Source organism: Pristiophorus japonicus, unplaced genomic scaffold (genome assembly GCF_044704955.1).
Source record: "Pristiophorus japonicus isolate sPriJap1 unplaced genomic scaffold, sPriJap1.hap1 HAP1_SCAFFOLD_388, whole genome shotgun sequence".
NCBI classification, from domain to species: Eukaryota; Metazoa; Chordata; class Chondrichthyes; family Pristiophoridae; genus Pristiophorus; species Pristiophorus japonicus.
The window spans coordinates 548238-573987 of NW_027253739.1; the positions used below are offsets into that span (position 1 = coordinate 548238).

The window sequence follows — 25750 nt, forward strand, 5'->3', positions numbered from 1 at the left end:
GTTCATTCAAACAATCCCACTCACCTGTTCGTTCACTCTATCCCACTCACCTAGTTAGTTCACTCTATCCCACTCACCTGTTCATTCACTCTAGCCCACTCACCTGTTCGTACACTCTATCCCACTCACCTGTTCATTCACTCTATCCCACTCACCTGTCAGTTAACTCTATCCCACTCACCTATTCATTCACTCTATCCCACTCACCTGTTCGTTCACTCTATCCCACTCACCTGTTAATTATCTCAATCCCACTCACCTGTTCGTTCACCCTATCCCACTCACCTGTTCATTCACTCTGTCCCATTCACCTGTTAGTTCACTCTATCCCACTCACCTGTTCATTCACTCGATCCCAATCACCTGTTAATTAACTCTATCCCACTCACCTGTTAGTTCACTCTATCCCACTCACCTGTTTGTTCACTCTATCCCAATCATCTGTTCGTTCACTCTATCCCACTCACCTGTTCGTTCACTCTATCCCACTCACCTGTTAGTTCACTGTATCCCACTCATCTGTTCCTTCACTCTATCCCACTCACCTGTTCATTCATTCTATCCCACTCATCTGTTCCTTCACTCTATCCCACTCACCTGTTAATTCACTCTATCCCACTCACCTGTTCATTCACTCTAGCCCACTCACCTGTTCGTACACTCTATCCCACTGACCTGTTCATTCACTCTATCCCACTCACCAATAGTTCATTCTATCCCACTCACCTATTCATTCACTCTATCCCACTCACCTGTTAATTAACTCTATCCCACTCACCTGTTCGTTCACCCTATCCCACTCACCTGTTCATTCACTGTATCCCACTCACTTGTGCCTTCACTCTATCCCACTCACCTGTTAGTTCACTCTATCCCACTCACCTGTTCGTTCACTGTATCCAACTCACCTGTTCGTTCACTCTATCCCACTCACCTGTTAGTTCACACAATCCCATTCACCTGTCAGTTCACTGTATCCCACTCACCTGTTAGTTCACTCTGTCCAACTCACCTGTTTGTTCACTCTATCCCACTCTCCTGTTCGTTCACTCTATCCCACTCACCTGTTCGTTCACTCTATCCCACTCACCTGTTCATTCATTCTATCCCACTCACCTGTTCCTTCACTCTATCCCACTCACCTGTCCGTTCACTCTATCACACTCACCTGTTCATTCACTCTATCCCAGACACCTGTTCATTCAAACAATCCCACTCACCTGTTCATTCACTCTATCCCACTCACCTGTTAGTTCACTCTATCCCACTCACCTGTTCATTCACTCTATCCCACTCACCTGTTCGTTCACTCTATCCCACTGACCTGTTCATTCACTCTATCCCACTCACCTGTTAGTTCACTCTATCCCACTCACCTGTTCGTTCACTCTATCCCACTCACCTGTTCATTCACTCTATCCCACTCACCTGTTAATTAACTCTATCCCACTCACCTGTTCGTTCACCCTATCCCACTAACCTGTTCATTCACTGTATCCCACTCACCTGTTCGTTCACACTATCCCACTCACATGTTCGTTCACTCTATCCCACTCACCTGTTTCTTCACTCTATCCCACTCACCTGTTCGTTCACTCTATCCCACTCACCTGTTTCTTCACTCTATCCCACTGACCAGTTTGTTCACTCAATCCCACTCACCAGTCAGTTCACTCAATCCCACTCACCTGTCAGTTCACTCTATCCCACTCACCTGTTTGTTCACTCATTCCCACTCACCTGTTCATTCACTCTATCCCACTCACCTGTTAGTTCACTCTATCCCACTCACCTGTTAGTTCACTGTATCCCACTCACCTGTTTGTTCACTGTATCCCACTCACCTGTTAGTTCACTCTATCCCTCTCACCTGTTCATTCACTCTATCCCACTCACCTGTTTATTCACTGTATCCCACTCACCTGTTTGTTCACTCTATCCCATTCACCTGTTCAATCACTCTATCCCACTCACCTGTTAGTTCACTGTATCCCACTCACCAGTTTGTTCACTCTATCCCACTCACCTGTTCATTCACTGTATCCCACTCACCTGTTAGTTCACTGTATCCCACTCACCTGTTTGTTCACTGTATCCCACTCACCTGTTAGTTCACTCTATCCCACTCACCTGTTAGTTCACTCTCTCCCACTCACCTGTTCATTCACTCTGTCCCACTCACCAGTTACTTCACTGTATCCCACTCACCTGTTAGTTCACTCCATCCCACTCACCTGTTCGTTCATTCTATCCCACTCACCTGTTCATTCGCTCTATCATACTCACCTGTTAGTTCACTTTATCCCACTCACCTGTTAGTTCACTCTATCCCACTCACCTATTCATTCACTCTATCCCACTCACCTGTTCGTTCACTCTATCCCACTCACTTGTTAGTTCATTCTATCCCACTCATCTCTCAGTTCACTGTATCCTACTCACCTGTTCATTCACTCTATCCCACTCACCTGTTAGTTCACGCTATCCCACTCACCTGTTTGTTCCCTCTATCCCACTCACCTGTTAGTTCACTGTATCCCATTCACCTGTTAGTTCACTCGATCCCACTCACCTGTTAGTTCACTCTATCCCACTCACCTGTTCGTTCACTGTATCCCACTCACCTGTTTGTTCACTGTATCCCACTCACCTGTTAGTTCACTCTATCCCTCTCACCTGTTCATTCACTCTATCCCACTCACCTGTTTATTCACTGTATCCCACTCACCTGTTTGTTCACTCTATCCCATTCACCTGTTCAATCACTCTATCCCACTCACCTGTTAGTTCACTGTATCCCACTCACCAGTTTGTTCACTCTATCCCACTCACCTGTTCATTCACTGTATCCCACTCACCTGTTAGTTCACTGTATCCCACTCACCTGTTTGTTCACTGTATCCCACTCACCTGTTAGTTCACTCTATCCCACTCACCTGTTAGTTCACTCTCTCCCACTCACCTGTTCATTCACTCTGTCCCACTCACCAGTTAGTTCACTGTATCCCACTCACCTGTTAGTTCACTCCATCCCACTCACCTGTTCGTTCATTCTATCCCACTCACCTGTTCATTCGCTCTATCATACTCACCTGTTAGTTCACTTTATCCCACTCACCTGTTAGTTCACTCTATCCCACTCACCTATTCATTCACTCTATCCCACTCACCTGTTCGTTCACTCTATCCCACTCACTTGTTAGTTCATTCTATCCCACTCATCTCTCAGTTCACTGTATCCTACTCACCTGTTCATTCACTCTATCCCACTCACCTGTTAGTTCACGCTATCCCACTCACCTGTTTGTTCCCTCTATCCCACTCACCTGTTAGTTCACTGTATCCCATTCACCTGTTTGTTCACACTATCCCACTCACCTGTTAGTTCACTCTATCCCACTCACCTGTTAGTTCACTCGATGCCACTCACCTGTTAGTTCACTCTATCCCACTCACCTGTTAGTTCACTCTATCCCACTCACCTGTTCGTTCACTCTATCCCACTCACCTGTTTGTTCACTCTATCCCACTCACCTGTTCGTTCTCTCTATCCCACTCACCTGTTAGTTCACTCTTTCCCACTCACCTGTTAGTTCAGTGTATCCCACTCACCTGTTAGTTCACTCTATCCAACTCACCTGTTTGTTCACTGTATCCCACTCACCTGTTAGTTCACTCTATCCAACTCACCTGTTTGTTCACTCTATCCCACTCAACAGTTTGTTCACTGTATCCCACTCACCTGTTAGTTCACCGGATCCAACTCACCTGTTTGTTCACTCTATCCCAATCACCTGTTCGTTCACTCTATCCCACTGACCTGTTCGTTCACTCTATCCCACTCACCTGTTCATTCATTCTATCCCACTCACCTGTTAGTTCACTGAATCCCACTCACCTGTTCCTTCACTCTATCCCACTCACCTGTTCATTCATTCTATCCCACTCACCTGTTCCTTCACTCTATCCCACTCACCTGTCCGTTCACTCTATCCCACTCACCTGTTAGTTCACTCGATCCCACTCACCTGTTAGTTCACTCGATCCCACTCACCTGTTAGTTCACTCTATCCCAATCACCTGTTTATTCACTCTATCCCACTCACCTGTTCGTTCACATTGTCCCACTCACCTGTTTGTTCACTGTATCTCACTCACCTGTTAGTTCACTGTATCCAACTCACCTGTTTGTTCACTCTATCCCACTCACCTGTTTGTTCACTCTATCCCACTCACCTGTTTGTTCACGCTATCCCACTCAGCTGTTAGTTCACTGTATCCAACTCACCTGTTTGTTCACTCTATCCCACTCACCTGTTTGTTCACTCTATCCCACTCACCTGTTTGTTCACTCTATCCCACTCACCTGTTTGTTCACTGTATCCCACTCACCTGTTAGTTCACTGTATCCAACTCACCTGTTTGTTCACTCTATTCCACTCGCCGGTTAGTTCACTGTATCCCTCTGACCTGTTTGTTCACTCAATCCCACTTACCTGTTTGTTCACTCTATCCCACTCACCTGTTCATTCACTCAATCCCACTCACCTGTTCCTTCACTCTATCCCACTCACCTGTCCGTTCACTCTATCCCACTCACCTGTTCATTCAAACAATCCCAATCACCTGTTCGTTCACTCTATCCCACTCACCTGTTAGTTCACTCTATCCCACTCACCTGTTCATTCACTCTATCCCACTCACTTGTTCCTTCACTCTATCCCACTCACATGTTCGTTCACTCTATCCCACTCACATGTTCGTTCACTCTATCCCACTCACCTGTTCCTTCACTCTATCCCACTCACCTGTTCGTTCACTCTATCCCACTCACCTGTTTCTTCACTCTATCCCACTCACCTGTTTGTTCACTCATTCCCACTCACCTGTTCATTCACTCTATCCCACTCACCTGTTAGTTCACTCTATCCCACTCACCTGTTAGTTCACTGTATCCCACTCACCTGTTTGTTCACTGTATCCCACTCACCTGTTAGTTCACTCTATCTCACTCACCTGTTCATTCACTCTATCCCACTCACCTGTTTGTTCACTGTATCCCAATCACCTGTTTGTTCACTCTATCCCATTCACCTGTTCATTCACTCTATCCCACTCACCTGTTAGTTCACTGTATCCCACTCACCAGTTTGTTCACTCTCTCCCACTCACCTGTTCATTCACTCTATCCCACTCACCTGTTAGTTCACTCTTTCCCACTCACCTATTCATTCACTCTATCCCACTCACCTGTTCGTTCACTCTATCCTACTCACCTGTTAGTTCACTGTATCCCACTCACCTGTTTGTTCCCTCTATCCTACTCACCTGTTAGTTCACTGTATCCCACTCACCTGTTCATTCACTCTATCCCACTCACCTGTTAGTTCACTGTATCCCACTCACCTGTTTGTTCCCTCTATCCCACTCACCTGTTAGTTCACTGTATCCCACTCACCTGTTTGTTCACACTATCCCACTCACCTGTTAGTTCACTCTATCCCACTCACCTGTTAGTTCACTCTATCCCACTCACCTGTTCGTTAACTCTATCCCACTCACCTGTTTGTTCACACTATCCCACTCACCTGTTCGTTCTCTCTATCCCACTCACCTGTTAGTTCACTTTATCCCACTCACCTGTTCGTTCACTCTATCCCACTCACCTGTTCGTTCACTCTATCCCACACACCTGTTCATTCACTCTATCCCACTCACCTGTTAATTCACTCTATCCCACTCACCTGCTAGTTAACTCAATCCCACTCACCTGTCAGTTCACTCAATCCCACTCACCTATTAGTTCACTCTATCCAACTCACCTGTTAGTTCACTCTATCCCACTCTCCTGTCAGTTCACTCAATCCCACTCACCTGTCAGTTCACTCTATCCCACTCACCTGTCAGTTCACTCTATCCCACTCACCTGTTCGTTCACTCTATTCCACTCACCTGTTAGTTCACTGTATCCAACTCACCTGTTTGTTCACTCTATCCCACTGACCTGTTCGTTCACTCTATCCCACTCACCTGTTAGTTCACTGTATCCCACTCACCTGTTATTTCACTCCATCCCACTCACCTGTTCGTTCACTCTATCCCACTCACCTGTTCGTTCACTCTATCCCACTCATCTGTTAGTTCACTGTATCCCACTCACCTGTTCCTTCACTCATTCCCACTCACCTGTTTGTTCACTCTATCCCACTCACCTGTTCGTTCCCTCTATCCCACTCACCTGTTTGTTCACTCTATCTCACTCACCTCTTCGTTCCCTCTATCCCACTCACCTGTTAGTTCACTCTATCCCACTCACCTGTTAGTTCACTCTATCCCACTCACCTGTTAGTTCACTGTATCCCGCTCACCTGTTTGTTCACTCTATCCCACTCACCTGTTAGTTCACTCTATCCCACTCACCTGTTAGTTCACTGTATCCCACTCACCTGTTAGTTCACTGTATCCCGCTCACCTGTTCGTTCACTCTATCCCACTCACCTGTTAGTTCACTGTATCCCACTCACCTGTTTCTTCACTCTATCCCACTCACCTGTTCATTCACTCTATCCCACTCACATGTTAGTTTACTCTATCCCACTCACCTGTTAGTTCACTCTATCCCACTCACCTGTTCGTTCACTCTATCCCACTCACCTCTTAGTTCACTCTATCCCACTCACCTGTTCCTTCACTCTATCCCACTCACCTGTTAGTTCACTCTATCCCACTCACCTGTTCATTCACTTTATCCCACTCACCTGTTAGTTCACTCTATCCCACTCACCTGTTCGTTCACTCTATCCCACTCACCTGTTCGTTCACTCTATCCCACTCACCTGTTTGTTCACGCTATCCCACTCTATCGAGCAGTGCTTTCCAAATGCTCATGACTTATTGCATAAAAAGGTTTTTCGCCCTGTCACCTCTGGGTTTTTAGATCTATTAGATCCCTTTAGATCTATTCTCTCTGTTTATCGACACGTCAGCCATTGGAAACAGTTTCACCTTATTTACTCTATCTAAACTCGTCATCATTTTAAAAACACTTTCAAATCTCCACTTGGCCTTCTCTGCTCCAAGGAGAACAACCCCAGCTTCTCCGGTCTATCCCAGTAACTGAAGTCCCTCATCCCTGGAACCATTCTGGTAAATCTCTCTGCTCCCTCTCCAAAGCCTTCCTACAGTGCAGTGCCCAGAATTGGACACAGTGCTCCAGCTGGGGCCGAACGTGTGTTTTATAGGTTTAACATAACGTCCTGTTTTGTACTGTCTGTCTCTGTTTATAATGCCCAGCATCCCATCTGCCTTATTAACCTGACGTGCCCCCCTCAAAGATTTATCTACAACCTCCCCAGGTTTCTTTTCTTGCTCCCCTTTAAAATGAGACCATTTTGTTTGTATTGTCTCTCCCTATTCTTCCGACCAACATGTTACACCGCACACCCCTCTCTGTTGAATTTCAGTTGTCATGTGAGCTAAGAAAAATCCTCAGACTTTCTTACCAATTAAATCTGAGCTTCCAGTCGTTCTAAGGTGTCCATTAAAGGGTTTGATTCATTAACTGGTTTGCAGTATCCATCTCTTTTTCTACGTCAGATCTGAATGTCTCTCTTTTACGGGAAGCTGGGCTGCAACGACCATTGAAGCAGCCTATTTTATGTCCTTCCTGTCTGAACTCCCAACACCAATCACTGACATTGGCTGGAAGTTTAATTTGGAGGTGGGTAATGTCGTGTATGAATAAAGAGTCTGACTGGATACTGTGAGCTCAAAGTAAAGTGTGACCTTAGTCTTTTATTGCAGGTCTCCAGAGTGCCTCTCCAGCCTGTGAGGCCTCCTTAAATACCTGTGCTCCCAAGGGATTGTGGGATCCCTTGGGACTCCAGGAGATGAGCCCTCTGATGGATAACAAAGGTATTTACAGGTTTACATATGTAACAGGTAGGGAATGGGGTGTGGCTGGAAAGCGGTTGGGAAACCTGGGAGAACGGGTAACTCACAGTTTCTGCCCAATTTAACGGCAGGGCATTATTAGCATTTCAATGCACTGTTTCTCACCCGCAGACAGTCAGGTGGGGAGGGCAGGTAGGCTGCAGCGCCAGGTTGGGGGCAGATCAGAGGGCTCGGGGGAGTGGTGGGGCCGAGGCGGAGGATTGAAAGGGTCGGGGGTTTGGGGGTGGTGGTGATGAGGCAGGAACACTGGACACTACAGGTAAATGGAAAAGCACTTCGCTCCTGGATTTAGGAGTCCACGCCTTCCTTTCACTGACGGGTTCCCCGAGGCCAGGAAACGTCGGATAGCCAGAAATAGATTGAAATGGCGGCTCATCATGAGGCACGGAGCCTCATTATAATATTTAAATGGGCGGCCTGCCTCCTGGGAGCTGGTTGGTTGCCCATCCCCCATTCCACATCTGTTAAATCAGAAGTGGGCGGGTTGGGGTCGGGATTCAGTTTTCTAAAGTCTTTAACCTCCCACCCAACCCCAACCCTCCTATGTTTGGGGGGTTAACATCCTCCCCCCATTATACTATAGATGCCAATTGTGTGCACGTCTCGCTCATCTCTCACCCATTTACTCGCTGATCTCCATTGGCTCTCAGTCCCCCAAAGCCTCCAATTTAAAATTCTCATTGCTGTGTTCAAATCCTTTCATGGACTTACCTCCCCGTGTCTCTGTAGCCTCCTCTATAGGAACAGGAGCAGGCCATTCAGTCCCTCGAGACAGTTCGATAATGGCTGGGCTGTACCTTGATTTCAGTTACTCCCTATCTCTGTAACCTCCTCTATAGGAACAGGAGCAGGCCATTCAGCCCCTCGAGACAGTTTGATAATGGCTGGGCTGTACCTTGATTTCAGTTACTCCCTATCTCTTGACACCATGTCGAATAAATCTCATTCACTCCGCACCCTTCGGGAGGGAGAATCGCAGATTTACACTTCATTCTGTTTGTAAAAGTTCACCCATAAATGGCCTAGTTTTAATTTTAAGATGATGTCACCTTGTTCTGGACCCCCAACAGGGGAATTATTTTCTGTGCCTACCCTATTGTTTCCTGTTACTATTTAAAAGACCTCAATTACATCACCCTTCACTCTTCTAAACTCAGGGGAATACAAACCAGGCTTATGCAACCCCTCCTCATAATTGGGTGAGAACCTTTTGCTCCCCCGGGGTGCTTATGGTGGGGACACGAGAGGCCAATTTTGGCCCCCAGTGTTCTTTAAGTGACCAAACAACTTTCCTGAAGCTGTTTGCCAGCTTTTCCACATTTTGTGAATTTGCGTGCAGGTTGGATTCTGTCTCTGTTTCCAGGTTTGAAGGACAGGGACTTCCAGTGCCAGCAGTTCTCACACACCCAGTCTCTCAGCAGGTGGATCGATCATTGGTAACCAGCATGTTATGTGAAAAACGCTGGGCAGGTCACATAGTCGGCATGCCTGACACGAGACTCCCAAAGCAAGCGCTCTACTTGGAACTCCTTCACGGCAAACGAGCCAAAGGTGGGCAGAGGAAACGTTACAAGGACACCCTCAAAGCCTCCCTGATAAAGTGCAACATCCCCACCTACACCTGGGAGTCCCTGGCCAAAGACCAGTCCACCCTAAGTGGAGGAAGTGCATCCGGGAGGGCGCTGAGCATCTCGAGTCTCATCGCCAAGAGTGTGCAGAAACCAAGCGCAGGCAGCGGAAGGAGCGTGCGGCAAACCAGTCACACCCTCCCCTACCCTCAACCAATGTCTGTCCCATCTGTGACAGGGACTGTGGCTCTCGTATTGGACTGTTCAGCCACCTAAGGACTCATTTTAAGAGTGGAAGCAAGTCTTCCTCGATTCCGAGGGACTGCCTATGATGCAATGTGAAATCCAACGTAATTGCCAAAATGTATGTGGAGCCTCTGGAGGCTCATCCTGTGGCTCCCCCAAAAACGAATCAAACATTTTTCAGAACATTTTGCACCTCTTACATGGACATGTCTCCCTCATTCCTCTTGCAAGAGCCAGCAATCAGCCCATTAGTCTGCAGCCTCCTATGCAGACAGGTGCTCCGAGACATGTCCTAGTGGGATTGCCATGCAAAACAAGGAAGCTCCCTCTGACCCCAGCAGAGGTTCCCAACAGGTATTTGCCCCGCGTCCCTTTACACAATACATCACATACAATCTATTTTCTTTTTGTAGCTATTTGAGAGTTTATATTAAATACAATAAATATGCAAAGTAACATTGAAAGATGATGTAATACAAATAGTGCGAGAGAATAGGGATATTACAATTGAAGAGTAAAGAAACGAATGCAGTGTATCAAGCCATGTGAAAATAAAAGTATAACACCAATGGGAATACTTTCAGAAATGTAAGTAAAAGTACATAGAAACATAGAAACATAGAAACATAGAAAATAGGTGCAGGAGTAGGCCATTCGGCCCTTCTAGCCTGCACCGCCATTCAATGAGTTCATGGCTGAACATGCAACTTCAGTACCCCATTCCTGCTTTCTCACCATACCCCTTGATTCCCCGAGTAGTAAGGACTTCATCTAACTCCTTTTTGAATATATTTAGTGAATTGGCCTCAACAACTTTCTGTGGTAGAGAATTCCACAGGTTCACCACTCTCTGGGTGAAGAAATTCCTCCTCATCTCGGTCCTAAATGGCTTCCCCCTTATCCTTAGACTGTGTCCCCTGGTTCTGGACTTCCCCAACATTGGGAACATTCTTCCTGCATCTAACCTGTCTAACCCCGTCAGAATTTTAAACGTTTCTATGAGGTCCCCTCTCATTCTTCTGAACTCCAGCGAATACAAGCCCAGTTGATCCAGTCTTTCTTGATAGGTCAGTCCCGCCATCCCGGGAATCAGTCTGGTGAACCTTCGCTGCACTCCCTCAATAGCAAGAATGTCCTTCCTCAGGTTAGGAGACCAAAACTGCACATAATACTCCAGGTGTGGCCTCACCAAGGCCCTGTACAATTGTAGCAACACCTCCCTGCCCTTGTACTCAAATCCCCTCGCTATGAAGGCCAACATGCCATTTGCTTTCTTAACCGCCTGCTGTACCTGCATGCCAACCTTCAATGACTGATATACCATGACACCCAGGTCTCTTTGCACCTGCCCTTTTCCTAATCTGTCACCATTCAGATAATAGTCTGTCTCTCTGTTTTTACCACCAAAGTGGATAACCTCACATTTATCCACATTATACTTCATCTGCCATGCATTTGCCCACTCACCTAACCTATCCAAGTCGCTCTGCAGCCTCATAGAATCCTCCTTGCAGCTCACACTGCCACCCAACTTAGTGTCATCCGCAAATTTGGAGATACTACATTTAATCCCCTCGTCTAAATCATTAATGTACAGTGTAAACAGCTGGGGCCCCAGCACAGAACCTTGCGGTACCCCACTAGTCACTGCCTGCCATTCTGAAAAGTCCCCATTTACTCCTACTCTTTGCTTCCTGTCTGACAACCAGTTCTCAATCCATGTCAGCACACTACCCCCAATCCCATGTGCTTTAACTTTGCACATTAATCTCTTGTGTGGGACCTTGTAGAAAGCCTTCTGAAAGTCCAAATATACCACATCAACTGGTTCTCCCTTGTCCACTCTACTGGAAACATCCTCAAAAAATTCCAGAAGATTTGTCAAGCATGATTTCCCTTTCACAAATCCATGCTGACTTGGACCTATCATATTACCTCTTTCCAAATGCACTGCGATGACATCCTTAATAATTGATTCCATCATTTTACCCACTACCGATGTCAGGCTGACCGGTCTGTAATTCCCTGTTTTCTCTCTCCCTCCTTTTTTAAAAAGTGGGGTTACATTGGCTACCCTCCACTCCATAGGAACTGATCCAGAGTCAATGGAATGTTGGAAAATGACTGGCAATGCATCCACTATTTCCAAGGCCACCTCCTTAAGTACTCTGGGATGCAGTCCATCAGGCCCTGGGGATTTATCGGCCTTCAATCCCATCAATTTCCCCAACACAATTTCCTGACTAATAAGGATTTCCCTCAGTTCCTCCTCCTTACTAGACCCTCCGACCCCTTTTATATCCGGAAGGTTGTTTGTTTCCTCCTCAGTGAATACCGAACCAAAGTACTTGTTCAATTGGTCCGCCATTTCTTTGTTCCCCGTTATGACTTCCCCTGATTCTGACTGCAGGGGACCTACGTTTGTCTTTACTAACCTTTTTCTCTTTACATATCTATAGAAACTTTTGCAATCCGTCTTAATGTTCCCTGCAAGCTTCTTCTCGTACTCCATTTTCCCTGCCCTAATCAAACCCTTTGTCCTCCTCTGCTGAGTTCTAAATTTCTCCCAGTCCCCGGGTTCGCTGCTATTTCTGGCCAATTTGTATGCCACTTCCTTGGCTTTAATGCTATCCCTGATTTCCCTTGATAGCCACGGTTGAGCCACCTTCCCTTTTTTATTTTTACGACAGACAGGAATGTACAATTGTTGTAGTTCATCCATGCGATCTCTAAATGTCTGCCATTGCCCATCCACAGTCAACCCCTTAAGTATCATTCGCCAATCTATCCTAGCCAATTCACGCCTCATACCTTCAAAGTTACCCTTCTTTAAGTTCTGGACCATGGTCTCTGAATTAACTGTTTCATTCTCCATCCTAATACAGAATTCCACCATATTATGGTCACTCTTCCCCAAGGGGCCTCGCACAACGAGATTGCTAATTAATCCTCTCTCATTACACAACACCCAATCTAAGATGGCCTCCCCCCTAGTTGGTTCCTCGACATATTGGTCTAAAAAACCATCCCTTATGCACTCCAGGAAATCCTCCTCTACCGTATTGCTTCCAGTTTGGTTAACCCAATCTATGTGCAACAATGATATATCTGACATTGAGGGTCGGAGAGAAGGAACTCTCTTGCCCAGTCCCTCAGCTGCTGAATCGATCAATGGCCATCCCATATGCTATGCTGCCCCTTGAGCCAATGGATGGATAAACTTTGGAATGGAGTTATACTTACAGGTAGTGTGTGCAGCGTTTCATTTTCCAAACCCGTTCCATAGAGATGCTGCTGTTTCTCAATGGAGAGAAGGCTGGTTACCTGCTGGGAAGGTTCCACCATCCAATCTCTTGGCATTAATTCCGAGTATGGGGAGCAGCTGTTGGTGGGCAATGATCGGTAGAACAGGGAGCGCAAATGAGGGGGAAAGAAAACCCTTTGAAATCCAGAATGAGAAAAGGTGTGGTGGGTGAGGAACGTTTAAAACATTGTTTTTACAGGAATATTTTACCATTTTGTTGCAGGATGATTCTAACAATTGGATACTTTGGCCTGTCTTTGAGCACACCCAATCTCCACGGTGATGACTATTGGAACTGTTTCTTCTCTGGTGCCGTCGAAGTTCCAGCCTATACAGCCGCTTGCCTTTTTCTCCAGAAGTTTTCCCGCAGGCTCTGCCTTTCAGGCTCTCTTTTTCTTGGTGGAATAGTCCTGTTCTTCATCCAGCTCATACCTCCAAGTAACTTCTTACAGTGTGGCTAACATGATCATTACCTGTCTTTTGTTAAATATTTGAAAGTCGAATGTCATGATAAATTGAAATATACAGGTGTGTCATCCGGAAGAGATTTGAGCACACTTGCAAAATCTGTGAAGACCCATCACAATGACACTGATCGTAGCCGTATTGTAAGGATGAGGAGAACCGTAAGGGAGGGAGAATTGGTGTGTTAAACCCAGATCTTCCCTGTATACCCCCGACTTTATCCACCTCAGAAACACTCAATTGTCTAACCACCTTTTCATCCCGAGTGATACAAGTCCCTACATTTTACCCAAGGATCAGCCTTTAATGTCATTGCAATCAAATACCACACACTCTCACAATATGACAGACATGGGCTGGAATTTTCCATTAAAAAAACAGGTGGGTTTGGTGAAAATGTGAATCCTGATCTGATCCCGCCTCCAAACCACTCACCTCCCCTTTCCCCGGAGGCAGGACGGGGGACAGAGAGCCGACCTGCTGCCAGTGGCCATTACCTCAACGAAATGTTCTAATGAGGCCGGAAGCCACTATTTTCCTCTCCATTTTCAATGTAACTGCATGAGGGGGATGGTGAAAACCGGCAGGTAAACAAAGGCAGGCAGCATTGCGTCCAGGGGGTAAGTGGCTTTCTACTTCGCTCCTGGATCCAGGGGCTCGACCATACTCACCTCCCCCCGCCGCGATTAGAACCCGCCACCTACCCGATCCTCCACCCCCTCCCCCCGATCCTCTCTCCCCCTCCCCCCGATCCTCTCTCCACCTCCCCCCCGATCCTCTACCCCCTCCCCCCGATCCTCTCTCCCATTCCCCCCCGATCCTCTACCCCCTCCCCCCGATCCTCTACCCCCTCCCCCCGATCCTCTCTCCCCCTCCCCCCCGATCCTCTCTCCCCCTCCCCCCGATCCTCTACCCCCTCCCCCCGATCCTCTACCCCCACACCTCCGATCCTCTACCCCCTCCGCCCCGATCCTCACTCCCCCTCCCCCCGATCCTCTCTCCCCCTCCCCCCGATCCTCTACCCCCTCCCCCCGATCCTCTACCCCCTCCCCCCGATCCTCCACCCCCTCCCCCCGATCCTCAACCCCCTCCCCCCGATCCTCTCTCCCCCTCCCCCCGATCCTCCACCCCCTCCCCCCGATCCTCAACCCCCTCCCCCCGATCCTCTCTCCCATTCCCCCTCGATCCTCTACCCCCTCCCCCCGATCCTCTACCGCCTCCCCTCCGATCCTCTCTCCACCTCCCCCCCGATCCTCCACCCCCTCCCCCCGATCCTCTCTCCCCCTCCCCCCGATCCTCTCTCCCCCTCCCCCCCGATCCTCTCTCCCCCTCCCCCCGATCCTCTACCCCGTCCCCCCGATCCTCTACCCCCTCCCCCCGATCCTCTCTCCCCCTCCCCCCCGATCCTCTCTCCCCTCCCCCCGATCCTCTACACCCTCCCCCCCGATCCTCTACCCCCTCCCCCCGATCCTCTACCCCCACACCTCCGATCCTCTACCCCCTCCGCCCCGATCCTCTCTCCCCCTCCCCCCGATCCTCTCTCCCCATTCCCCCCGATCCTCTCTCCCCCTCCCCCCGATCCTCTACACCCTCCCCCCCGATCCTCTACCCCCTCCCCCCGATTCTCTACCCCCTCCCCCCCGATCCTCTACCCCCTCCCCCGATCCTCTCTCCCCATCCCCCCGATCCTCTCTCCCCCTCGCCCCCGATCCTCTCTCCCCCTCCCCCCCGATCCTCTCTCCCCCTCCCCCCCGATCCTCTACTCCCACCCCCCGATCCTCTCTCCCCCTCCCCCCCGATCCTCTCTCCCCCTCCCCCCCGATCCTCTACCCCCTCCCCCCGATCCTCTCTCCCCCTCCCCCGATCCTCTCTCCCCATCCCCCCGATCCTCTCTCCCACTCCCCCCCGATCCTCTACCCCCTCCCCCCGATCCTCTCTCCCCCCCCCCGATCCTCTACCCCCGATCCTCTCTCCCCCTCCCCCCCGATCCTCTCTCCCCCTCCCCCCGATCCTCTCTCCCCCGATCCTCTTCTCCCTCCCCCGATCCTCTCTCCCCCTCCCCCCTGATCCTCTACCCCCTCCCCCCCGATCCTCTAACCCCTCCCCCGATCCACTCTCCCCCTCCCCCCCGATCCTCTACCCCCTCCCCTCCGATCCTCTCTCCACCTCCCCCCCGATCCTCTACCCCCTCCCCCTGATTCTCTCTCCTCATCCCCCCCCGATCCTCTACCCCCTCCCCCCAATCCTCGCTCCCCCTCCCCCCCGATCCTCTCTCCCCCTACTCCCCGATCCTCTACCCCCTCCCACCGATCCTCTCTCCCCCTCCCTCCCGATCCTCTACCCCCTCCCCCCGATCCTCTCTCCCCCTCCCCCCGATCCCCTACCCCCTCCCCCGATCCTCTACCCCCTCCCCCCACCGCCTCCCCCCGATCCTCTACCCCCTCCCCCCGATCCTCTCTCCCCCTGCCCCCCGATCCTCAACCCCCTCCCCCGTTCCTCTACCCCCTCCCCCGATCCTCTCTCCCCCTCCCCCCCGATCCTCTACCCCCTCCCCCCGATCCTCTCTCCCCCTCCCCCGATCCTCTCTCCCCATCCCCCCGATCATCTCTCCCCCTCCCCCCGATCCTCTCTCCCCCTCCCCCCCGATCCTCTACCCCCTCCCCCCGATCCTCTCTCCCCCTCCCCCCCGATCCTCTACCCCCGATCCTCTCTCCCCCTCCCCCCCGATCCTCTCTTCCCCTCCCCCCGATCCTCTCTCCCCCGATCCTCTTCCCCCTCCCCTGATCCACTCTCCCCCTCCCCCCCGATCCTCTACCCCCTCCCCCCGATCGTCTACCCCCTCCCCTCCGATCCTCTCTCCTCCTCCCCCCCCGATCCTCGACACCCTCCCCCCAATCCTCGCTCCCCCTCCCCCCCGATCCTCTCTCCCCCTACTCCCCGATCCTCTACCCCCTCCCACCGATCCTCTCTCCCCCTCCCTCCCGATCCTCTACCCCCTCCCCCGATCCTCTACCCCCTCCCCCCACCCCCTCCCCCCGATCCTCTACCCCCTCCCCCCGATCCTCTCTCCCCCTGCCCCCCGATCCTCAACCCCCTCCCCCGTTCCTCTACCCCCTCCCCCGATCCTCTCTCCCCCTCCCCCCCGATCCTCTACCCCCTCCCCCCGATCCTCTCTCCCCCTCCCCCGATCCTCTCTCCCCATCCCCCCGATCCTCTCTCCCCCTCCCCCCGATCCTCTCTCCCCCTCCCCCCCGATCCTCTACCCCCTCCCCCGATCCTCTCTCCCCATCCCCCCGATCCTCTCTCCCCCTCCCCCCGATCCTCTCTCCCCCTCCCCCCCGATCCTCTACCCCCTCCCCCCGATCCTCTCTCCCCATCCCCCCCCGATCCTCTACCCCCGATCCTCTCTCCCCCTCCCCCCCGATCCTCTCTCCCCCTCCCCCCGATCCTCTCTCCCCCGATCCTCTTCCCCCTCCCCCGATCCTCTCTCCCCCTCCCCCCTGATCCTCTACCCCCTCCCCCCCGATCCTCTAACCCCTCCCCCGATCCACTCTCCCCCTCCCCCCCGATCCTCTACCCCCTCCCCCAGATCCTCTACCCCCTCCCCTCCGATCCTCTCTCCACCCTCCCCCCGATCCTCTGTCCCCCTCCCCCCCGATCCTCTCTCCCCCTCCCCCCCGATCCTCTCTCCCCTGCCCCCCGATCCTCTCTCCCACTCCCCCCCGATCCTCTACGCCCTCCCCCCCGATCCTCTACCCCCTCCCTCCCACGATCCTCTACCCCCTCCCCCCGATCCTCTCTCCCCCATCCCCCCGATCCTCTACCCCCTCTCCCCGATTCACTCTCCTCCTCCCCACCGATCCTCTACCCACTCTCCCCGATCCACTCTCCCCCTCCCCCCCGATCCTCTAACCCCTCCCCCCGATCCTCTGTCCCCCTCCCCCCCGATCCTCTCTCCCCCTCCCCCCCGATCCTCTACCCCCCACCCCCGATCCTCTCTCCCCCTCCCTCCCGATCCTCTACCCCCTCCCTCCCGATCCTCTCTCCCCCTTCCTCCCTGATCCTCTCCCCCCCGATCCTCTCTCCCCCTCCCCCCGATCCACTCTCCCCCGATCCTCTACCCCCTCCCCCCGATCCTCTCTCCCACTCCCCGCCGATCCTCTCTCCCCTCCCCCCCGATCCTCTACCCCCCACCCCTGATCCTCTCTCCCCCTCCCTCCCGATCCACTCTCCCCCCTCCCCCCCGATCCTCTCTCCCTCTCCCCCCCGATCCTCTACCCCCTCCCCCCAATCCTCTCTCCCCCTCCCCCCCCGATCCTCTCTCCCCCCCCCCGATCCTCTCTCCCCCCTCCCCCCGATCCTCTCTCCCCCCTCCCCCCCGATCCTCTACCCACCTCCCCCCGATCCTCTACCCACCTCCCCCCCTGATCCTCTCTCCCCCTCCCCCCCGATCCTCTCTCCCCCTCCCCCCCGATCCACTCTCCCCCCGCCCCCCCGATCCTCTCTCCCCCTCCCCCCCGATCCTCTCTCCCCCCTCCCCCCTGATCCTCTCTCCCCCCTCCCCCCGATCCTCTCTCCCCCTCCTCCCCGATCCTCTCTCCCCCCTCCCCCCCGATCCTCTACCCACCTCCCCCCGATCTACTACGCCCTCCCCCCGATCCTCTCTACCCCCTCCCCCCCGATCCTCTCTCCCCCCCCCCGATCCCCTTCCTCCCCCTCCCCCGCCCAACTGAGTGCCGACCCCTCCCCAGGGCCGCCCCTGGCAGCCCAGGCCTACCTCAGCCTTTCCCACCAGCTGCCTGTGGGCGGGGAACCGAGGCCCTGCTGGTAAAAGGGCAGGGCCCAGGGGAAACATGGCCTCCCATCCACTGTCCCATTCATATTCCTCATCCTCCTCAACCTCCATGCAGCCTTTGACATTGTCAACACACCATCTTCCTCCAATATCTCCACTCTCTTAACTCACTCCATGGAATATTAGCCAAAATTATTTAAAACCCTGGAATTAAGGCATGACAAAAGATGTATATTTAAAAAATAATAATAATTTCCATATTTGTTTACAACTGACTTCAAGTACCAGCAAAGTAGCATCATGGCCATCATCATCATCATCATCATAGGCAGTCCCTCGGAATCGAGGAAGACTTGCTTCCACTCCTGAAGTGAGTTCCTTGGTGACTGAACAGTCCGATACGAGAACCACAGTCCCTGTCACAGGTGGGACAGACAGTGGTTGAGGGAAGGGGAGGGTGGGACTGGTTTGCCGCACGCTCCTTCCGCTGTATGCGCTTGGTCTCTGTATGCTCTCGGCAATGAACATACGAATATAAGAATTAGGAACAGGAGTAGGCCATCTAGCCCCTCGAGCCTGCTCCGCCATTCAACAAGATCATGGCTGATCTGGCCGTGGACTCAGCTCCATAACCCGCCCGCTCCCCATAACCCTTAATTCCCTTATTGGTTAAAAATCTATCTATCTGTGACTTGAATACATTCAATGAGTTAGCCTCAACTGCTTCCTTGGGCAGAGAATTCCACAGATTCACAACCCTTGTAGGATCTTGCGGAGACATCGCTGGTGGTATTTCTCCAGCGACTTGAGGTGTCTACTGCACATGGTCCATGTCTCTGAGCCATACAGGAGGGTGGGTATTACTACAACCCTGTAGACCATGAGCTTGGTGGTAGATTTGAGGGCCTGGTCTTCAAACACTCTTTTCCGCAAGTGGCCGAAGGCTGCGCTGGCGCACTGGAGGCGGTGTTGGATCTTGTCGTCGATGTCTGCTCTTGTTGATAGGAGGCTCCCGAGGTATGGGAAGTGGTCCATGTTGTCCAGGGCCACGCCGTGGATCTTGATGACTTGTTCATGACCATAGCAGTAAGGGAACACTACACTACATTTAAGAACAGAAGAACATAAGAATTAGGAACAGGAGTAGGCCATCTAGCCCCTTGAGCCTGCTCCGCCATTCAACAAGATCATGGCTGATCTGGCCGTGGACTCAGCTCCACTTACCCGCCCGCTCCCCGTAACCCTTAATTCCCTTATTGGTTAAAAATCCATCTATCTGTGATTTGAATACATTCAATGAGCTAGCCTCAACTGCTTCCTTGGGCAGAGAATTCCACAGATTCACAACCCTCTGGGAGAAGAAATTACTTCTCAACTCGGTTTTAAATTGGCTCCCCCGTATTTTGAAGCTGTGCCCCCTAGTTCTAGTCTCCCCGACCAGTGGAAACAACCTCTCTGCCTCTATCTTGTCTATCCCTTTCATGATTTTAAATGTTTCTATAAAATCACCCCTCATCCTTCTGAACTCCGAGTAAAGACCCAGTCTACTCAATCTATCATCATAAGGTAACCCCCTCATCTCCGGAATCAGCCTCGTGAATCGTCTCTGTACCCCCTCCAAAGCTAGTATATCCTTCCTTAAGTAAGGTGACCAAAACTGCACGCAGTACTCCAGGTGTGGCCTCACCAATACCCTGTATAGTTCCAGCAGGACCTCCCTGCTTTTGTACTCCATCCCTCTCGCAATGAAGGCCAACATTCCATTCGCTTTCCTGATTACCTGCTGCACCTGCAAACTAACTTTTTGGGATTCATGCACAAGGACCCCCAGGTCCCTCTGCACCGCAGCATGTTGTAATTTCTCCCCATTCAAATAATATTCCCTTTTACTATTTTTTTTCCCAAGGTGGATGATCTCACACTTTCCGACATTGTAGTCCATCTGCCAAACCTTAGCCCATTCGCTTAACCTATCCAAATCTCTTTGCAGCCTCTCTGTGTCCTCTACACAACCCGCTTTCCCACTAATCTTAGTGTCATCTGCAAATTTTGTTACACTACACTCTGTCCCCTCTTCCAGGTCATCTATGTATATTGTAAACAGTTGTGGTCCCAGCACTGATCCCTATGGCACACCACTAACCACCGATTTCCAACCCGAAAAGGACCCATTTATCCCAACTCTCTGCTTTCTGTTCGCCAGACAATTCTCTATCCATGCTAATACATTTCCTCTGACTCCGCGTACCTCTATCTTCTGCAGTAACCTTTTGTGTGGCACCTTATCGAATGCCTTTTGGAAATCTAAATACACCACATCCATCGGTACACCTCTATCCACCATGCTCGTTATATCCTCAAAGAATTCCAGTAAATTAGTTAAACATGATTTCCCCTTCATGAATCCATGCTGCGTCTGCTTGATTGCACTATTCCTATCTAGATGTCCCGCTATTTCTTCCTTATTGATAGTTTCAAGCATTTTCCCCACTACAGATGTTAAACTAACTGGCCTATAGTTACCTGCCTTTTGTCTGCCCCCTTATTTAAACAGAGGCGTTACATTAGCTGCTTTCCAATCCGCTGGTACCTCCCCAGAGTCCAGAAAATTTTGGTAGATTATAACGAATGCATCTGCTATAACTTCCGCCATCGCTTTAAAACCCTGGGATGCATTTCATCAGGACCAGGGGACTTGTCTACCTTGAGTCCCATTAGCCTGTCCAGAACTCTCCCCTAGTGATAGTGATTATCTCAAGGTCCTCCCTTCCCACATTCCTGTGCCCAGCAATTTTTGGCGTGATTTTTGTGTCTTCCACTGTGAAGACCGAAGCAAAATAATTGTTTAAGGTCTCAGCCATTTCCACATTTCCCATTATTAAATCCCCCTTCTCATCTTCTAAGGGACCAACATTTACTTTAGTCACTCTTTTCCGTTTTATATATCTGTAAAATCTTTTACTATCTGTTTTTATGTTTTGCGCAAGTTTACCTTCGAAATCTATCTTTCCTTTCTTTATTGCTTTTTTAGTCATTCTTTGCTGTTGTTTAAAATTTTCCCAATCCTCTAGTTTCCCACTAACCTTGGCCATCTTATACGCATTGGTTTTTAATTTGATACTCTCCTTTATTTCCTTGGTTATCCACGGCTGGTTATCCCTTCTCTTACCACCCTTCTTTTTCACTGGAATATATTTTTGTTGCGCACTATGAAAGAGCTCCTTAAAAGTCCTCCACTGTTCCTCAATTGTGCCACCGTTTAGTCTGTTTTTCCAGTCTACTTTAGCCAACTTTGCCCTCATCCCACTGTAGTCCCCTTTGTTTTAGCATAGTATGCTCGTTTCTGACACAACTTCCTCACCCTCAATCTGTATTACAAATTCAACCATACTGTGATCACTCATTCCAAGAGGATCTTTTACTAGGAGATCATTTATTTTTCCTGTCTCATTACATAGGACCAGATCTAAGATAGCTTGCTCCCTTGTAGGTTCTGTTACATACTGTTCTAAGAAACAATCCCGTATGCATTCTATGAATTCCTCCTGCAGGCTACCCCGTGCGATTTGAGTTGACCAATCGATATGTAGGTTAAAATCCCCCATGATTACTGCCGTTCCTTTTTCACATGCCTCCATTATTCCCTTGATTATTGCCCGCCCCACCGTGAAGTTATTATTTGGGGGCCTATAAACTACGCCCACCAGTGACTTTTTCCCCTTGCTGTCTCTGATCTCCACCCACAATGATTCAACATTTTGTTCATTAGAGCCAATATCGTCTCTCACAACTGCCCTGATATCATCCTTTATTAACAGAGCTAGCCCACCTTCTTTCCCTTCTTGTCTATCTTTCCGAATTGTCAGATACCCCTGTATGTTTAATTCCCAGTCTTGGCCACCCTGCAACCATGTTTCTGTAATGGCCACCAAATCATACCCATTTGTAATGATTTGTGCCGTCAACTCATTTACTTTATTTCGAATGCTGCGTGCATTTAGGTAGAGTGTTTTAATCCTAGTTTTTAAACCATGATTTTTAGTTTTGACCCCTCCTGCAGCCCCTTTACATTCAGTGGCCCTTTTTGTTTTTTGCCTTGGGTTTCTCTTCCCTCCACTTTTACTCATCTCTTTTCTGTCTTTTGCTTTTGTCTCCTTTTGTCTCCTTTTTGTTTCCCTCTGTCTCCCTGCATTGGTTCCCATCCCCCTGCCATATTAGTTTAACTCCTCCCCAATAGCACTAGATGAGACTCGAGGTGCTCAGCGTCCTCCCGGATGCACTTCCTCCACTGAGGGTGGTCTTTGGTCAGGGACTCCCAGGTGTCAGTGGGGATGTTGCACTTTATCAGGGAGGCTTTGAGGGTGTCCTTGTAATGTTTCTGCTGCTTACCTTTGGCTCGTTTGCTGTGAAGGAGTTCCTCATAGAGCGCTTACTTTGCGAGTCTCGTGTCTGGCATGTGAACAATGTGGCCTGCCCAGCGGAGCTAATCGAGTGTGGTCAGTGCTTCAATTCTGGGGATGTTGTCCTGGTCGAGGACGCTAAAGTTGGTGCGTCTGTCCTCCCAGGGGATTTGTAGGATCTTGCGGAGGCATCGTTGGTGGTATTTCTCCAGCGACTTGAGGTGTCTACTGTACATGGTCCATGTTTCTGTGCCATACAGGAAGGCGGGTATTACTACAGCCCTCTAGACCATGAGCTTGGTGGTAGATTTGAGGGCCTGGTCTTCAAACACTCTTTTCCTCAGGTGGCCGAAGGCTGCGCTGGCGCACTGGAGGTGGTGTTGGATCTTGTCGCCGATGTCTGCTCTTGTTGATAGGAGGCTCCCGAGATATGGGAAATGGTCCACGTTGTCCAGGGCCACGCCGTGGATCTTGATGACTTGTTCATGACCATAGCAGTAAGGGAACACTACACTACATTTAAGAACATGAGAACATAAGAATTAGGAACAGGAGTAGGCCATCCAGCCCCTTGAGCCTGCTCCGCCATTCAACAAGATCATGGCTGATCTGGCCGTGGACTCAGCTCCATTTACCCGCCCGCTCCCAGTAACCCTTAATTCCCTTATTGGTTAAAAATCCATCTATCTGTGATTTGAATACAGTCAATGAGCTAGCCTCAACTGCTTCCTTGGGCAGAGAATTCCACAGATTCACAACCCTCTGGGAGAAGAAATTACTTCTCAACTCGGTTTTAAATTGGCTCCCCCGTATTTTGAAGCTGTGCCCCCTAGCTCTTGCCTCCCCGACCAGTGGAAACAACCTCTCTGCCTCTATCTTGTCTATCCCTTTCATGATTTTAAATGTTTCTATAAGATCACCCCTCATCCTTCTGAACTCCGAGTAAAGACCCAGTCTACTCAATCTATCATCATAAGGTAACCCCCTCATCTCCGGAATCAGCCTCGTGAATCGTCTCTGTACCCCCTCCAAAGCTAGTATATCCTTCCTTAAGTAAGGTGACCAAAACTGCACGCAGTACTCCAGGTGTGGCCTCACCAATACCCTGTATAGTTCCAGCAGGACCTCCCTGCTTTTGTACTCCATCCCTCTCGCAATGAAGGCCAACATTCCATTCGCCTTCCTGATTACCTGCTGCACCTGCAAACTAACTTTTTGGGATTCATGCACAAGGACCCCCAGGTCCCTCTGCACCGCAGCATGTTGTAATTTCTCCCCATTCAAATAATATTCCCTTTTACTGTGTTTTTTCCCAAGGTGGATGACCTCACACTTTCCGACATTGTATTCCATCTGCCAAACCTTAGCCCATTCGCTTAACCTATCCAAATCTCTTTGCAGCCTCTCTGTGTCCTCTACACAACCCGCTTTCCCACTAACCTTTGTGTCATCTGCAAATTTTGTTACACAACACTCTGTCCCCTCTTCCAGGTCATCTATGTATATTGTAAACAGTTGTGGTCCCAGCACCAATCCCTGTGGCACACCACTAACCACCAATTTCCAACCCGAAAAGGACCCATTTATCCCGACTCTCTGCTTTCTGTTAGCCAGCCAATTTTCTATCCATGCTAATACATTTCCTCTGACCCCGCGTACCTTTATCTTCTGCAGTAACCTTTTGTGTGGCATCTTATCGAATGCCTTTTGGAAATCTAAATACACCACATCCATCGGTACACCTCTATCCACCATGCTCATTATATCCGCAAAGAATTCCAGTAAATTAGTTAAACATGATTTCCCCTTCGTGAATCCATGCTGCGTCTGCTTGATTGCACTATTCCTATCTAGATGTCCCGCTATTTCTTCCTAAATTAAAGCTTCAAGCATTGAGCGTTAGCATTTACAACAGAATATTGGAATTATCTTTGTTTCAAGAGCTATGCCAGCCATGGTCCTGTTCTGTGAAGGATTTGTTGTAGGTCCTGTCTAGCTGTAGACTCTTTCCCTCTGTACCCTTTCTTATCACTGCTATGTGACAACTAAAAACATGCCATCTGAGGAAAGTACAATGGTTCCCGGTTCCCGATTCAACTGCAGCATTCCCGGGGAGAGAACAGGGTGATTCAGGCCCAACAGTAGATCCTCCCAACATTTGGTTCTAGAATAACAAGCTGTCAAATCGAACACGATCTATTCCCTTCACCATCTTATAAAGCTCGATCGGATCACCCCTCGGGCTGTGCTTCTCTAAAGGGTAGAGGCCCCTATGCTGGTCGGTGATTGGAGCTTTGGCAGGTACAGCAGGAGTGGTGATGTCAGGCGAAGGAGCGGCGAGAGATTGTAGCGGGACGTGATTGGGGCCCAGGGGCAGCACGGGCCAGCCCACAATGCGATATGTGTGGGCACTAGGTCCGTGCAGCAGAGCAGGTCTCCAGTCGTTCTGGTTAACCCTTGCCTCTGGACCAAGACCTAGCTCTGTCAAGCCCATGTGGTGGCTGGTGTGCAACGGTCACCCCATGTTAAAAAAATCCACCCACAGGCACCTTCCACCCTTCAGGATGTAGTTCGGGATCTGGAATATTAGGTCCTTCATTGAAACACCTGGGAACTCAGCCCTTTTTGGAGTGGAAGCAAGTCATCCTCGATAGAGGGACTGCCTATGATGATGATGTAACTCCCTGTTATTTCTCAGCTTTCCCATGAAGCTTATTACACTTGCCTGAAGAGTTGGCTGTTGATGTACTTGCAATCAGATCGGGTAAACCTCAACTACCTTTGACACAGCATATCTTTCCCTTTGTGACCTCAAGGAACCATCTCACTCACACACCTCAACATTTGCCAGGATATCTTCACACACCTCAACATTCTGCGAGATTACTCGCTACCTTATGTTTCTACATCTGTTCAAATATTCCAAAATATTCATTAGCTATTTCAAAATATTATGGTTTAAACTACATTATTGGCCCGGAAATTCCTGTAACTGATCAATGAAGAGCACCCACCGTTA

The 25750-nt window shown here is 50.2% G+C and overlaps 1 protein-coding gene across 1 annotated transcript in view; it reads left to right on the forward strand.

Moving 5' to 3' along the window:
- Positions 1-25750, forward strand: part of LOC139250546 (organic cation/carnitine transporter 2-like) — a 336028-nt gene that overhangs the window by 289494 nt on the left and 20784 nt on the right. Inside the window, exon 7 of the mRNA XM_070872923.1 lies at positions 13295-13509. Coding sequence (XP_070729024.1) covers positions 13295-13509 — 215 coding nt within the window. The remainder of the gene's footprint in view (positions 1-13294; positions 13510-25750) is intronic.